This window comes from Eschrichtius robustus, chromosome 4 (genome assembly GCF_028021215.1).
Source record: "Eschrichtius robustus isolate mEscRob2 chromosome 4, mEscRob2.pri, whole genome shotgun sequence".
Lineage (NCBI taxonomy): Eukaryota > Metazoa > Chordata > Mammalia > Artiodactyla > Eschrichtiidae > Eschrichtius > Eschrichtius robustus.
In genome coordinates this window covers 121,515,477-121,533,386 of record NC_090827.1, presented here as the reverse complement: position 1 = coordinate 121,533,386, position 17,910 = coordinate 121,515,477, and the positions used below count along the sequence as shown (strand labels likewise).

General features: G+C 37.3%; 1 protein-coding gene across 2 annotated transcripts in view; it reads left to right on the top strand.

Moving 5' to 3' along the window:
* Positions 1 to 14,791, top strand: part of COL25A1 (collagen type XXV alpha 1 chain) — a 455,439-nt gene extending 440,648 nt beyond the window's left edge. Inside the window, exons 29-33 of one of the 2 annotated variants that reach the window (XM_068542312.1) lie at positions 2,252 to 2,332; positions 5,025 to 5,060; positions 6,665 to 6,718; positions 12,195 to 12,248; positions 14,720 to 14,791. In XM_068542312.1, coding sequence (XP_068398413.1) covers positions 2,252 to 2,332; positions 5,025 to 5,060; positions 6,665 to 6,718; positions 12,195 to 12,248; positions 14,720 to 14,791 — 297 coding nt within the window. Of the gene's footprint in view, positions 1 to 2,251; positions 2,333 to 5,024; positions 5,061 to 6,664; positions 6,719 to 12,194; positions 12,249 to 13,724; positions 13,752 to 14,719 lie in introns of both variants that reach the window. The other variant, XM_068542313.1, reaches the window with a different exon arrangement.
* The last annotated feature ends 3,119 nt before the right edge of the window (positions 14,792 to 17,910 follow it).

Below are 17,910 nucleotides of genomic sequence, written 5' to 3'. Positions count from 1 at the left end.
GCAGCCCACCCTCTCCTCTGAGCACTCCCGCTGACCACCCAGCTTTAGGGGTGGCAGAGGGATTGGTCTGACTCCGGAAACCTGAGTTTCCTTTTCGAGATGAAGCAGGTGACTCACCCAAGAAAGGAAAGAGTTCGTGCCTCTTTATTCTTCTTAGAATACCTTACCTTCTGATAAGGCCAGTGATTGACAGTGTCTCAGTGGCGTGGATTATAGTTTAGGGTAAGAACATTTTTGTTGGGGTCAAAAGAGAGCTTATCTATCAGCTCTGTGGTCTAGGTACTTATCTAGCCTTCTTGGGCCTCTTTCCTCACACTGGACTAAATAATATTTCCTTCTGTTGACTTCTGTTTGGATTTTAAGGTACCACTGAAGACCAGATTAATTGTAATGACTCAGGCCAAAACCACCAAGATTGAGTTTTTAATTCTATGAGTGATTCAGTTACCCCATCACCATTACATTAATAGATGCCCAAGATCCGTCTGATATCTACAAGGCAATGATTCACTTTGCCTACACTTAACTTCAATTGTTATTTAAATCATAGATTTCAGAGAATTATAAAGTTGAAAACATCTCATAGATTACCTGTGCTAGTTCCTTGATTTTATAGATAATAAACTATAGGCTCAGGAGATTTAGGTTATTTGCTCTAAATTACACTGCCAATTAAATGACAGATCTGGGACTAGAATTTAGGTTCAGAGTTGAAATTTGAAATTTTTGCCCCAGAATTTGATTGTTTAAACTTACCTTCTCAGTTAACACCCATTCCTATCAATGCATGATTCCTCACCAAAGAACTTCATAGCCTACCAAGGCTGCCCTGCCTATTCATCATCTTAAGATCACTTGCTGAATGAAAGTCCACACACATGCAAAGCCCTGAACCTCAAGTTTAGACCAGTTAACTGCAGTTGACTACTGAGCCTTGGCTTTAATCTCACATTGACTCTAGCTCTGGGACATTCCCAGGATCACACTTTACCAGCCATAGAACATTTGGCTTTTCTACAGTGGCAGCATTGCAAACTTCCTCTCCTCAGAACTGCCAAACTCCATTAGGTCATGCCAATGTGTTTATTATTTTGTGACCCCTTTGAAAGTTCAAATATATAGCATGGTTCCATGGATGACTCTAGCTCACTGTTTCCTAGAATTCCCTGATGAGAAGAATCACCTAGGAGACATTAAAAATACCATTCCTGTGCTGCTATGGTCCAGGTGGTGCCCTGGACTCTTTAACAAGTACTGCACTGATTTGCACCATCAAGCAAAAACCTGGGAAATACTGCCCAGATTAATAATCCCTCCTGCCATGTAAGCATAACGTCTCCCCTCTCCCACCTCCACCACTTAAGACTCTATAGGGCATTTAAAACTGAAATCATCTTCCTTCCACAAGTCTTTCAAGATTTTCTTGATGAAATTAATATCTGTACTTAAAAGCTGAAAAGGGAACAGGTCAGAATTCTATTTCTAACATGCTGCTGCTGATAGAAAATAGTGTATTACATTCTTAGGTTTTTAAAAACAGAGTCAAGAGAATTTATCACTTATCATGGCTTTCGTATTGTCACCTTAAGTTAAATTCTAACCTACTTTATTCTAAGATTGGACAGACAGACACATATAAGTTCTGTGATCTTCACATTCTCTTCTAGGATTGGCTCTTTGTTGTCTATTCTATTGATTAATCCATGTAGGGACCTGACTTGCAATGTCAGTGAATGAGGATTCACCAAATGACATTACTTTAAAAGTCAGTTGCTACATTTTTAGCTCATTCCCCTGGGCAATATGCTTAAAGGCTTAAAATATTCATATATATAACACTGTCCTGCATATTCCAGTTTTCCATTCCAGCAGAGTGAGTCTTTCCCGCTCAGCCTCCTTCAGCATCCTCCACTCCGATTGTCTTTGATTTACTTGGTCAGAACAATGTAGCATAACACCAATTTCCTTGAGGTAAAACTGAAAAATTCGAAGCTCAGACATATACATTTTGATTGTAAGGAGCACACTTTCTCAGGAGTTCTGCTTCCTAGAATATTATTTAATTGTCAATTTCAGTTTGTTCATTCTTAAAATTTTTTAAATTATTTTTGAACTGTTGCAAGACAAATCTAGCCTGACTCTGCTGTTACCTAAAACTGGGATCTGCAACCATTTCAGAGACTGGCTCTCTTCTCTCGAAGTTGAAACACCCATGATAGCAACCAAAATCGGCATTTGCTTTTGCATTTAGGGTGAACCAGGGTTAAATGGTGTTAAAGGATTGAAGGGTGAACCAGGTCAAAAGGGTGACAGAGGACCCCTTGGTCTTCCAGTAAGTAAAGAAAACTTTCCATTTCAGTGCAAATCTCAGACTTTTCTTTCTACCCTAAGTAAGAACTCCGGTTTACTCAGTGACCATCTTATGGCTGAGATTTCTGTAACTGGAAAACATACTGTGTTCGCGCAGAGCTCGGCCCAGTTTTGTTTTCTCTGACGTCTGCTCTTGTGTCAGAGGAAGACCCCGTAACAAACAATGCCATAAATGTTCTGTCGTTCAATTACATACATGCCAACCGTCCTCTTTTTTTTTTTTTTTTCCAACCGTCCTCTTTTAAGGCTGACAATTCTTCTCCCATCACCCTCCCCTTTAAAAAATTATTATGCGGATTATTTCATAATTTCTCCCAAATGTTTTTATTATTTAGTGTAGTGTCAAATCCTCCCTCAATTTTTATTTTTTCTTCTTCAATACCAAACACCATAGCCCCCTGTTGGTGGCAGGTATGCAATTGGCCATTGCTGAAGGCGTGAGGTCAGTGCCGTGGCTCCTTACATTAATCAATCATATTGTGGTCTAAATGTTGTATGTTGTTTGTGCTGGAAATGCCCTCTTACGAGGTTCTTGTGGCAATAATGGAGAGTATGGAAGAAGTATTTTGCAGTTATTTAGAGATTTTTATTTTTAATGAAAAGGAGATTTCCACCTTTCATGCACTTTATGCTAGTCTTCTTTCCACAACAACTAAAAAGATATTTTTAAATGATTATTAAATATGCGGGTGTTTTTTGGTTTTTGGGGGGTTTTTTTGGCTGCACCGTGCAGCATGAGGGATCTTAGCTCCCTGACCAGGGATCGAACCTGTGTCCCCTGCAGTGGAAGAGCAGAGTCCTAACCACTGGACCGCCAGGGAATTCCTAAATATGAGTTTTAGTTTCAAGCTTTTCATATGCTGTCTATTCAGTGAATGCAGATAAAAGTCAGTAAAGAACATTATAGATTACGTTATTAAAATATGACATAAAATTGGTAATAGAAAATAGTTTATACACGTCTCCATAAAAAAATTGGTGACTATTTATTTTTCCCACAAGTACTGTATTCTAAGTACTAAAGTATTCCTCTTGATAGCCGATGCCTTACATAGATCAGGCAAGTAGTAGATGCTTAATATGTACTCATTTATTGAATGATGTAAGCCTCATATTAGAATATAGGTTAAATCACACCAATTAGATCATGCCACAGGTATAAAACCTAAAACCTGTATAACATACGTGAGTCATTAATTCACATTCCAGGTAAATATAATATTATATTATCAGTGCCAAAATTTTATCATCCCCCTATTTATTTTTAAATTTTATAATAATGGTGACTCTGAAGAAAGTATCAAAAAGCAAAAGAAAGTTTGGATTTCTATTTTATTTAAACCCTCAATCTGATTTCTTTAAAGTTTGCCCTAATTTCAAATCTAGGACTAGTGGTCATTTTTATGTAACATTTAGCCAAAAGGTTTACATATGCTAGCATTAAGCAAATGATAGCACACATATTTTTTTTTTAATTTTAATCATTGCTAAGTAAATTGAATTTTGCAGTTATAATCTGACTCACAATAGGATTGTACAGAAGGAATTGTAAAATAAAAAACGAAAATTACTCCCCAAAATGTATGATATAGCATCATTTGTAGAGTTTGCAGCTGGAATAAATTTTTTTTCTTCCATTTTGTATTATTAACTACATCTGAAGCATAAAATGGGGAAATAGTTCTGCAACCTTGCCAAGAGATGTATAGAACTAGTGCATTGTCTTTCTTAAATACTCCTTGATCAAATCAACATTTTTAAAGGACTATAAATAAACATTTGAGTTTTGAGATACAAAAGCCATACCAAAAAAGTAATTGTGCTTATAATTGAAACAAGCATTGAAAATGTCATCTTTTAGTCATATGTTATGCATAGCCTAGAGTTGAAGGGAAAGAAAAGCATGCATTGCCTGAGAACAACATTCAATTTTTAAAGCATTTCCCATTCAGACTCTGATGCTTGATTATTTGAAGTGAGCTGAGGAACAATGTTGTTTGGGACAGTTATTTCTTTCTGGACTCATGAAATTTTTCTGGCTTTTTCCTGTTCCTAGAAGTCCCTCTAGTGGTGACTAATGTGAACACAGTAAGAACAATCCAGAAAACAATGAGTATCGTCTGTGTAAAATCCAGTCACCCTGACATGTTAAAATTCTGCATTTGTTATTCATAAATGCTATTTTAACAAGTAAAACTAGAGCTGTTTTCTTCTCCTCTGAAATTCTAACTTGATTGATTATTATAATGAGCCCTTTCCTAGAAGATTGGCCGTTATTTTTTTTTCAGAACCAAAAGAAATATATTGTGAATGGCACAGTCTTTAGAAAATTAATTTCATATGGAAATTAGCAACCCAGACTGTTACTGGTAACTATTTTAAAGCCCACTTTATAAACCTCATTCACTTGATTTCTAAGTAAGAATTTATCAAATGGAAATGTCATAAAAATGCCATCATCTGTGGGGTGTTTATTGTCACATGGTTTTTTTTTTTAACTAACAATTTGTAGCAATGTGATATTCATCCCAGAACCCTGTGACTGCGTATTATGTTGTTGAAGTGTTACATTTGTTCATCAGTACCTCATACTAATCTCTGTTCTTGTCATTCGTGTTACACCCACCAACCCTGCTACCAACCAAATCACACAGGGAGCATCTGGCTTAGACGGAAAGCCAGGATCCCGGGTGAGTCAGCGCCTCAACTTGCTCCAACATGTTTTGTGGCTAGGAGTTTTATGCTTCAGGACAGACTCCCATCAAATGATGAGGGGTACATAGGACTGGAGCAGGACAAAGTGGACAAAGATAGTGGCAGAAAAGGGAAAGGCAGACAAAGCCTGGGTTGCAGCCTTGTTTGTCGTACAGCCTAAACTGCAGAACATCTTTCTGAAGCCTGGGTTCAAGTCTGGATAACTTGTGACGTGGGAAGAATGACCAATCTAATTGGCTTCGTTGTCGTAGAACCCCAGACAGATTTTTCCGTAACCAATGAACACTTCCTGCAATTCCATGGGAGGGGCCCTCTGAAGGAATCAAAATCATGGGAATTTATTTTAACTTGCTTTTCCTTTTATGTTTATGTCCATATTAGAAGTGTAACTTCTTTGGAACTAACTTTCAAATCTCGGTTCATTGAAATGACTTGTCTGTCTTCTGTCATTTTGTCTCTTTTCTATGGTTCTTAACAGCTCCATCTCTTAAATTTCAGCTACAGGTCCTCAATATTTAGAAGTCTTCTGAAGATGAACTTTGAGTTCAGGCAGTAAGAAAAAGATCAAACTGATGTTGATAACTCACCAACATTAGAATGAGTTTAAAACCTTGAATTATTTCATATCACAAGACTCATAGAATAAACAAGAATAGTAAAACAGAAATAGGAATACTAAAAAAGTTGTGCTAGAATAGTTTCTATGTTTACAAATATCATAATAAATTCATTGCAAATCTAGGCATAGTCTTCCTGAAGATGAGCAAATATACCTGAAGTCCTTGCTACATTTTTAAGAATCAAAAAGAATTCCAAACTCTTCAATTCTAAAAACCTGTTTCAGGCAGTCATTATTTTCACTGGACCTCAGTGTTCCTATATTCATCCAACTATTATCTCATCTGCCACAGAAATCCTAACCCTGAACCAGGAGGCCAGAGGGCAATTATGCCATTAAATCATCCAGCTGCCTGGTTTGTGCCTTATAAGCCCAGTGACTTGAGCCACTGCAACAGAACCTATAGGAATAATTCCTTCTTTCTAAGCCCCCTGCTGCTTCCCACAGAACTGAAGAAAGTTTGAACAGTTAAACACTGTTCTCATTTATTTAAGTTTTTTTTTTTTACTTGTATAACTATTCGAGCCTCTCAAACAGCTGAAAACAAGACTTCAGAGCATTTGTGGCCAAGAGGAGTAGGGGTAACTGTAGGGGCAGAGAATGGATGTGAAGAAGAGGTGATGTGAAGCAAAAACAATTAATTTTTTCTTAAGATTTTGGGGGCAAAGTGAAGAAGTTCCATTTAGTCAGGGAGGAAATACATAATTAAATATGATATACAGTATTTTGTGTGAGCCTTTCATTGAAATATGCAGTTATATAATTCATCCCTTTTGCATGAGTTTCTTGAAAACTACTGGCCTGAAAGAATCAAGCATAAAGCAGTTTGAAAGGAGATGTGTTGTCTTACTGACGTTCTAAGGCATCATTCACCCAGGAAAAGTCCAGGATAAATTATAACTGCTTTTCTTACAGCCCTTGGGATATGTCTCATATTATATTATTTTTATCTTTTTTTAGGGTACAGATGGCCCTATGGGACCCCATGGCCCTGCAGGTCCCAAAGGAGAAAGAGTAAGTTGCTCCTGAGGTTATTAAGCTGTGACCTAAGGAAAGCACAGAGTGTGGCTTTTCCATTTTAGTTGATCTGAGCTGTTCATTTCCCAGAAGAAATAAAGGGCCATCTAATAGTGAATGGAAATAGATGCCATCTTAAGTTCTATTCAGAGTCCTCATGCTGAGAGAATGACAGAGTATTAGAATATGCCTGCCTTAACAACAACAAAAAAACAATGCATACATTTTCATAGCTAAAGTAAATAGCTCAGACCATTCCTTCTTAACCCCTAAGGAAGATGTCTTCATTTGGCCTTAATCCAGAAAGTTAATGTCAATAGGTCTAAAAATTCCAGGACTACATATTCTGGTTGATAATCTTTTATATAAAGCTACTGTATTCATTCAGAATAAGTTATAACTTTTCTAAAGGGAAATTACAAAACCTAAGTATTCTCTGCACAGTTACACATGCTCTTTTTTTTAGCAAAAGAATAGCCTTTCTTTAACCATAAGGAAATAATTTTAGTGCATTATAAAACAAAAACCTTCCACTAACCTCTCTATTGCTAAGCCATGTTTCCATATCTTTGGGAGGAAAAAAGACACTCAGAGTGGAAGATAAACATCTGACACAAAAAAATGTACTACAGCATCAGCAGCTGGTCATCTGTCTGGAACTTCTCTCCCTCTTTCTCTGTTTTTCTTCCACTTTTTCTTTTCCTCACCTTGAAAAACTTAGAAGGTTTTTTTGTATCTGAGTAGAATTGTGTCCTCAATTTCCCCACCATCCAGGATAGGATGTAAAGAAAGTATCCTAATGGTGAAGACTTCAAAATGTTGGAATGATTCATTGTGCAACTTTGTGGTCTTTTAAAACTAGATAGAGTTTCATCAGTCTGGGATAATTTGCTTTAAAATAGAGGGCCACGTAGTGATTTCTTTGGCATACATCCCCATCCCATAATTCCATGTCCTATAAAGTGAATTCACTTATTCAGTAAGTATTTATCACATTAAGATGTACAAAACACAATGTACTCCTAGTGTGAAATGAAAACGCTCCCCTCCCATTTATGAAGTCTGTTTTGCTAATTGTTCTAATGAATTGCATAATAATAATTGATTCATCATCCTATAACCTTTTATTAATACACTGTGTATATTTACTCAGTACTGTGAAGGAAGCAGCTATTTTCCGTGATCTAGAAGAGTTTACAATCTAATTGCAGAGGAAAAAAATGTCTGCAAGGAATAACTAGATAATGAGGCGTAAATGAATACAAATAGTACATGCTGTGCATTCAGCGGTGAGGAAGGCTGGCTTTACCCAAGAATGCTTCTAGGAAGAGGTGAGTCCTAAAGGAAATAAATCATCTGAATTTATTTCTAAGGTCAAACCAAAGACTTACGAAGATCATCTTAATTAAAAAGATTTAAAAGCTCAGAGCCTCATGCTGCTGGTGCATTCAAGCATTGTGTCAAGAAATCCAGTACATGGACTAAAAATGGAGCAGCAAATCTCAAGTAGTCTAGTGGCAGAAGGCCCTGGGACTCAAGAGGGTTTACCGTTTGGTAAATCAGCTGTTACTTCCGAGAGCTCCGCGGTGTCACAAGAGTATCAGGTCTCAGCGCTGGGGTAGAATTCACCAGGAGAGCAAATGAAATGGCTAAGAATTTGTGAAGGCATAGTTTAAGTCAAATGGTGTGGCAGTGTAAAGTGTTACACTTGTATTTACTCAGCATGTTAACTATCTTAACTGGATCAGATATCAGTACTCTCTCCAAGTGCCCCTCTCCCTAAGTGCTAAACTAGAGTGTGATTCTCAAAGTTAATTGATGGAGGTGCCATCTGGACTCTCTTGAAAAAGTTTCAAATTTTAAAGAGGCAGGAATCAAGAAAGGGGCTCATTCTAGAATAATTCCTCAGTGTAGACATGCAAATTAAAGATCCTGAATGACATGAGACCAGCCTAAAAGAAACGAGGCATTTGACAGACAGTGTTAATTCAAGAATTGTCAAATACATGACCGGCAGCATTGGTAGTCAGCTCTTCAGAGCACCTGCTCGTCCTACCTTCAGCTGATTTCTTCATCTTGGCCTTGTAACCACTAAGGAACTCCGTAGAGTGTGTTAAATTTGAGAGGTTCAAAGTTCTTTTGGAATGAATTAATCCAGGAAAAGATGTTGCACGTTCAAGGCCCTGTGTTAATATTTCATTCCTAAAAGTTTTCAAGCTGAAACCATTAAGCTGCTTTTGGCTCCAAGTGACAGAACCCCGACTCAAAATGGCTTAAACAATAAAGAAATTTATATAGTTTTGTGTGGCAAAATAGTCAAAGGAGGAACTCTAGGCTTTGCTTCTATGCACTTTCCAAGAGCTGGCTTTGTCTTCTGACCACAGGCAAGCTGGTTGCAGTGGTTCCAGACCTCCCCTCTGGCGAGGCATCGGCAGATAGCAAACATAGGGACTGTCTTCTCCTGTATCCTCCTTAGCTGTGAGGAAACCGTCCCCAAAGCTTCCCAGCCACTTCCCCTGACACTTCATTGACCAGGATTGGGTTATATGTCCACTTCTGAAGCAGTCACTGGGAGTGAGATGGAATTGTCATTGTTAGCTTAAAGTAAGTATTTGGGGTGGGCAGTTCTGCAAGAGGAGCTCCACAGCTTTAGTGACAGCTGAATTCAAATCAGCCACGGTATATTCATTTTAAAAACAAAATAAAGCTGAAGTACTCAATCAGAGGAGGAAGAAGGGAGTAGGTATATCAAAATAATCTGTGGAGATATTTCAAACCAGAGCTACTCTAATCCATTGAGTTTTTACGAATTAGACCAACTCCAGGTTACATGAACCTTCCTTCTAAATCCCCACCTCCCATTTACACACGCATGCACACACACACACACCATTACCAACACCACCACCACTTAAAAAATCATAAATAACACTGCCAGATCAAACTGAAAGAACTTTATTTTGAATTAGTGCTCTTTGGGTTGCCAAGCCCTTTTCATTAAAAACAAGACCTCTAACTGTACGATAATAATGAGAGCTTCTTTTTATGGACATATTATTTGGCAACATATAATTTCATATTTTGTAATCACACTTAATCTTCAGGAAAATTCTTGCAGAATATGTATTACTCTTCTTATTTTACAGCCAATGAAACACAGGCACAGAAAGGTTAAGAAAGTTACCCAAGGCCACACATCCAGTCAGTGCCAGAACTGGAATTCAAATTTAAATCTGTTTCATGTCAAAGCCTGGCCACTTTACTGCATGCAATTCCTGCTGTTTCAGTAATAAACATAAAGTAATAATGAGTAAAAGTGCAATAAGCTTTTATCATATTTATTCCCCAAAATCCCCCTATACTCTATGTGCCTCTAAGTGACAGTGCTAATTAGCACCAACAACCCCTAAGTTTAAATTAAAGAAGAATGTTGACAGTGACTTGAAATTTGCTCACATGGGAATTTGGAGTGTAGAGAAACACAGAGTAATACTTGGATCTGCATGCACAGTTATCAGCTGAACTTGACCTTTTACCCCTGGAAGAGATTTGCTACCATTAAACTTCTTCAGGGGTGTGATAAAAGAAGGTAACATTTTCTTTTGGCCCCTCACATAAACATCGTCATTCTCCTGAAGTTTCCGTATTAAATATTGACAGTTTCATTTTGGAGGTGGCAGCAGAAGAAAACACTACTTGAAATGCAGACATCTCTTTTTTTATTATCACCATGTCATATTCCTGGGCCACCTCCAATTACACTTATTTTTTATAAGCATTCAAGATTATCGTTTAACGAATCAACCAACAAAGGATTAATCTCCAAAATATATAAACAGCTCACGCAGCTCAATATTAAAAAACAAACAACCCAATCCAAAAATGGGCAGAAGACCTAAATAGACATTTCTCCAAAGAAGACTTACAGATGGCCAAGAAGCACATGAAAAGCTGCTCAACATCACTAATTATTAGAGAAATGCAAATCAAAACTACAATGAGGTGTCACCTCACACCAGTTAGAATGGGCATCATCAGAAAATCTACAAACAACAAATGCTGGAGAGGGTGTGGAGAAAAGAGAACCCTCTTGAACTGTTGGTGGGAATGTAAATTGATACAGCCAGGCACTATGGAGAACAGTATGGGGGTTCCTTAAAAAACTAAAAATAGAATTACCATATGATCCAGCAATCCCACTACTGGGCATATACCCAGAGAAAACCATAGTTCAAAAAACACATGCACCCCAATGTTCATTGCAGCACTATTTACAATAGCCAGGTCATGGAAGCAACCTAAATGCCCATCGACAGATGAATGGATAAAGAAGATGTGGTACATAAATACCATGGAATATTACTCCGCCATAAAAAGGAACGAAATTGGGTCATTTGTAGAGACGTGGATGGATCTAGAGGCTGTCATACAGAGTGAAGTAAGTCAGAAAGAGAAAAACAAATATCGTATATTAGCGCATATATGTGGAACCTAGAAAAATGGTACAGATGAACCGGTTTGCAGGGCAGAAATAGAGACACAGATGTAGAGAACAAACGTATGGACACCAAGGGGGGACAGTGGCGGGGGGGTGGTGGTGGTGGTGGTGGGATGAACTGGGAGATTGGGATTAACATATATACACTAATATGTATAAAATAGATAACTAGTAAGAACATGCTGTATAATAAAATAAATTTTAAAAAAAGACTATCGTTTAAGCTGAGACAAGCTCTGCTACTTAAATAGGTACATGGAGAGAGAGTGATGAGGTAGTAAATTCCTACCTTATCAGGCACTGAGTAGAAAGCATAAAAGTTTTTAAACCCTCTTTTTCAGAAAGGAAGCAAAACATACATGATTGTATTGATTTGACTTGACTCATGAATTCTGCAAATATTTACTGATGTGCCGGACACTATTATAAGCTGTGGGCATGCAGTAGGGAAAAAAGCCAGGGCCCTGGCACCCTAATGTGCAGATTCTAGTGAGGGGCTCAGCAGAGAATAGACAGGTTATAACGTGGGTATGTCTCCTGGTGTATGAGCACCGTGAAGTAAAATACAGCTCAGGTAAGGGCAGGGGGCAGTCAAGGAGGAAGGGCTTGCTGAAGAGACATTTGGTAGGGGGAAAAAGAATTTTCTTATTACATTTTTGAAAAAGTAGTAACTTAAAATAATTAGTAACAAATAAACATTTCACAGTAAGGCCAAAGAAACCCAAGCACCGCACCCTAGATATGCAAGTCCTTTTGCACCGCTGGGCAGACAGTCCTTCTTTCAAAGGTGATTCTGTAAAATATGCTAACATGGATTTCTTTTGCTGTATCACTGGCAGCGGCCCTGAAAGAGCCTGACTCTTTGGAATTTTGATAGAATGATACTTCAAATAGAGGCTTTAGCCACAGGCCATCAGGGAAAGTGTGTGAATATAGGTGCTTGTTTATGATTTGCACTTTCACCTTTCATTATAGGGTGAAAAAGGAGCTATGGGAGAGCCGGGACCCCGAGGGCCGTATGGTCTTCCCGTGAGTTCTTTTGTCTCGCGATGGTGTTTCCCTTCAGCATGTATAGATGACCTGTCCCTGGCGTGGTTAACCCTCCCCTCGTGGGGAGACTAATCCCATCAGAGGAGCAAAGAACAATCCACTAATTCTCTTCAATGCCAGTGTAACTGGGTACTTCAGAGAGAGGTCATATTTGTGTCGTATTCTTACACTCACGTACAGACACCCACACGCTTCACCAGATTGAGAGGATCAGAGGTTGTCCATGAGATGGGCAGTGCTAACCTGAAAGGGGGCTTTTGACTGTCAGATATCCCCTCCCTGGGCCATCTGACCAGACCCATAATTGGCCCTTCCTTGGGAGGTCATTGTACCAGAAGTGGGTGTGGAAGCTTAATTTAAAAAACTCTCTTCAGACTTCATCTGTTCTCATATATTACTTACAAAAACTGCTCTTGCTAATAAAAGGTATTTCTCAAATTGATGTTTACGATGACTTTGATGTTTCTGACCTTTCTAAATTACCGTGATAACAAGTGATCTTCAGAACAGAGAAGGTTGATAGTGTGCTATCTTCTGAAAATTCTCAATTACACCCACTTCAAATTGAGGGCCTCGGGTTTGCTTCCGAATATTATCTTTGGGATAATTGTAAATGATTTGATGGGGTAGGGTAGGACTACAGTAGAAGCATATACTGTTGTCTCAAGGTTTTTAACCCCTATGTATTTTCCACGTACCTTGTACTTTCTAGTTTTTATGAATTGAAATAATAAGCTCAAACCATGATTACTTGAGTGCTAAAAGAGACGCTGATTTTGAAATAGATTTCGAAATCCAATTGGTGGAATCAAAGCAACTTCTCAGCAACTTTTAGGTGGATTTGTTGTGTGACCCTGGTCAGCGCCCTGAAAATCTGCTCCACCGGGCTGAATTGATCATCCTTGCACAGCAGTATTTATTCCTTCTATAATAGGGGATTTTTAATTTACAAACAGTTTTTAAGCTGTGATCTTCACACCCGCAATATTTATAGACAAGGTGTACGTCTAGCCAAATTAAAATTGTATTTAACAATAAACAGTTTTCACATTCTTTACACACTTATGAGCTAACTAAGTTGTCAAACTAAAGTAGCATAGATTTGCTTATTCTGTTAGTGCTGGTGTGTTTTTAAATCAACTAAACAGTATTTTTGCGTTTGACTTACTCTTAGATTGATAACTTGAATACCAAGCATTAAACTTCAGCAAAATATCAGACTATTTAACCTGATATATAATGAAACATTTTCATGGCCCTTACCTGCAACATTAGCAGTCACTTCACTTGATTTAGTGAAAGAAATTTGTGTTACTAATCAATAGAGAATCTTTTCCACATTTCTGAATTAGTTGTTTTTATACTAGTGTTGTATGTCCGGGCAGCCTTAAATAGAATAATAACCTATTCGTGAAACTTAGGAACACTAATGTAACTACTATGATTCTTTGGCAGGGGAAAGATGGAGAGCCTGGTCTTGATGTAAGTAATACCTACAATAAACATCTTCCCATTATAATAGATGCTGATGGTCTCCATCATCAATAACAGCAAGAATACTTCTAATTTTTTTCTGTGCACATAGTTATGCGTACAGCATATATTGCTGTGCGTGTAGACAGCAATATGAAATACACCACTAGGGTTGGCATGAGATAGACATAAAAGCAAAAAGCATACTTATCTAGTATGAAATTAATAACTGACAGTTGATAGAGGCACTTCAAAATACTTTCCCAAATTAGAGACACTCAACGTGAGTGGTTAAATTACTTATTTTAAGATATGCATAAAATCGAAGTATGTTTCACATGCTACCCTTAGGGAATGGTATGTTTATTCTCAAAGCTATTATGCAGTATTTTTCTTTTTAGCATAAAGTCCCTATATATCTTGTAGTAACATAATTCTATAAAAATAGAGAATGTCAAAAGTCAATCCCTCCTAAAATGATTACTGCTCATCCTGTATTATGTGAATAATAGCAGTAGCAAAAAGTAATAATAGTTACTCTTTATTGGGCACCAGTTGTGTGCAGACATCATTCTGGTACTTTATATATATCATCACATTTAATGCTCACACCAGCAGATGTGTAGTATTGATAGATATTAACCTCATTTTATGGTCAAAGGACTAAAATGGTGAAGAAAGTTTGCCCGCAGTCACACAAATCAGAGAACTTGCCAGGATTCAAACTAGGATCCTGATATTCTCTCCACTATACATTTCTTTGGAGAAAAAGCAAGAAACCTTTTGTTTACAGATACTTGAGATGTTAGGAAACTGTTATTTCTAAGTGCCACTTTACCCATCTAAGTTTTGAGATTTGAGGGCATGCCATGTTTCTTTATATTTGCGTTCAGAAACATGAATTCTTAAGGTTTTTTCAATATGGTGTTGCCACAGTTATACCAATAGATCTTTTTGGTTTGCTTTTTATCCTATAGGGTTTCCCTGGTCCACGAGGCGAGAAGGGTGATCTAGGAGAAAAGGGGGAAAAGGTGACCTCTCCAGCCTAGCATGCGCCTGTTTGATTTTTCTGCTTCTGTCTGCTTTGCTGTTCAACCTGTGCGATTCTTTCATACGTCTAATCTTTCTCCATCCTGTGCTCCAAAAACACTCTGATGTCTGATCTGAGGAAACAGATCTTCACAGAGGAATAAAGAAGGCTACACTGCAAGAAATAGGGGCACTGTTAGCACAGAAGAAAAGAATTATAATCCCCAGATATCTGGGCTACAATCGTTGGACTACCTGACACCAATTAATTGAAAGATGAAGTTTTCAGGGGTTTTTGAAAATGGGGGTGGGGGGAGGCATTTATGACATTAAGTAAAATTAAATAGCACAAATCTGCAACAGTCTTCTGGCAGAGCTCAGCTAACCCTGTAAAGCCAACATCTCATTTATCTTCACAACATTCCCAGTAGAGACAGAAGATATGTCCTGTATCTTGATTTTTTTTTGATTGGAAAGTGGAAGGCAAGCAGTATGCCCGATAAACCCAATGAGTCCATTATGCAGGAACCAGGACTTGTTGCCTTTGGACGCTGTAGGTATTTTTAAGTGAAGATATTGGTGTATGTTATGAGATTGATATTTAGGTCCTATCTCAAGACCGTCAGCTCCAGGGGATAAGGACCCAACATCAAGCAAAATGGTTTTATGTCTGGAAGGAAAATGTGGATTATGGATTTTTTTAAACCACTTTTTCTTCTTTAAAGAATAGTTTTTTTATACTGGACACAGCTGAAAAAGGGAAAAAAGTTTTTAAAACCTCAGCACCTCAATAGAATAATGGAAATCTTAAAGTGGCTGAAATGGTATCTTCATAATTCAGATTTAAACCAATTCTATTTCTCAGATTAATTTATGTCCTACTCTACTTACCACACTATCTTCAAAACCCTATAAATTCTCTTTAACAGTGAAGTTCACAGCTGTTGAAAAGCAAGGCCAAATGAGAGTTGCCAAAAAAAAAAAGGATATTAAGCCTGCTGTGTATTCCTTGGGCATTACTTAGCTTCCCATTGCTAGGAAAGCTTGTGTGAGTTGTTATATGAAAGCACCACCATCATCATTGTCAATATCGTCACATTTATTGAACACTTATTATGTTTTTCCAAGAGCCTTACATAAAAGAAGTCTTTTAATCCTCATAACAACACCCTAAGTTTGGTGCTTTTATTGTCCCCATTTCATAGACAAGGAAACTGAGGCATAAAAAAAGTTCTTTTATTCTGAATGGTAAATTCTAACTGTAAAATATATGCGTTTTGAGATAAATTGTACATGCAGTCTTTTAGCCCAAGGTGTCTCTGCGTGCTTTCAAGGTTATAGGCATTTATTTTATATTTACCGAATGGGTGGTATGAGTCAAAAACCTTATTCACTCAAAAGTATGTCTCCATTATGAAGATATTCATTCTAATGATCTTTTAAACAAAGAAGAAATTACTGGTATTATAACTTATGAAAACCTAAAGCTACAAATTTAATCTTCAGAATAATGTTAATCACCCATACAAAAATATTTCCATATTTCAGATTCCATAATTAGAAGTTTTATATTTAGGGAAATTAGATACAAATGTGAATACTTTCTGTATATCATTCTTTGACATGGGAGACAAAAATTAGCAAGAGCCCTTATGTGTTCATACCCACAAAGACAGAGAGTTACAAAACTATGCTGATTAATAATAACACTGACACATTATCCTCTGTAAAATAGTGTCTGTTTTCCATAAAGCTTGAGGTTTACTAAAATATTACTGAAAAATGATTCCCAGAGCCTGTTAAAGTCAACATTCATATGACAACACTTTCCGTTGAGTGATTAATCTGAGTTGATTAACCAATCAAAAAATGAATTGAGTCCAAAATTAATAATACCCATCTGGTGTCAGTCAGGCCTATGTGAAGAAGAGTCTACTCCCTCCCAAATAAGTTTAAATCAATTTTACGTCACGGCAATGATGTTACTTGCTGAGAAAGAATGTTGATTCATCTTGCACGAGTAAGCAATTTACTCCCGAAAGCTCCTCCCATCTTACTTCTTATCACACCTGCTCTCATTTCATTTCACCCTGGCATCTCGGGTCTTTGTTTTTGATCATGATCAACTAAACCACACAGAAGTTCTCTCTTTCCCCGATATTAGAGAAACCCAAATGGCTTTGATTCTGAGCCTTCTGATGCAATGTTTTTGGCACACAGGAGATAAATGTGGAGCTTTCACTCACACAGAAAGAATGCATTAATTTGAGTGCATATCTCATCTATATCTGTTATGTATATGTCTTTGAATATTCATGTTGTTTCGCTTCTGAAATTATTCAGACTTATTGTATCTGCCATCCTGATTGCAGAATGAATACACTAATTTAAATATGTATTGCATAGTATTTTGTATTCTGTATTGCACCAGCTTCTTGTCTATAAATATGCAGAGACATTTATGTTAATGTGAAACAGCTGAGGTGCATTCCTTACTTCTCCTCCTTTTGCCTCCTTTCCTTAATTCCTCCATCCCTATGATCCATGCAGATTTCCACAACCTTTACCTTGATTCCTAAATACTAATTTCCATGGCTACATTCCCACTCCGTAATTATCCTGCCTACCTCATTTTTAGCATTAGCTCAACTGAATCCATACTGCTTTTCCTCTCTTGAACAGAATTTTTTTTTGTTTTTTTGGCTTTTGTTACCTTGTGAGCAAGCTGGAAACCCATTTACCATTGTGAACACCTGGCATGAGACCAATAACAGTGAATTAAAGAACATCTTTGAGTTTATAAACAAGTCTGTTTCTCCAAGTGGCATTGCTGAGAAATCTTAGCACTTTTAAAATTTGTTTATCTGACTTACTAAGGAAAGTATTTGCTTTTAGTTTCCTTAAAAAGAATGTTAAAAGAAAGAGTATATTTTAAACACACTGAATATGTTTAAATGAGAACCAACTACAAAAAATAATGTCAGAAAGTTGGATTCATTTCAAAAAGATAGAAGCTGCCAGTATTTTTCCCTTTTCCTCTGGCTCAGTGTAGCTTTCATCTGTTATAGGATTAGAAAAAAATCAAGTTGGCAGGTACTGAAAATTGGGTGAAGTCTCTGAACTTCACTGCCACTGACTG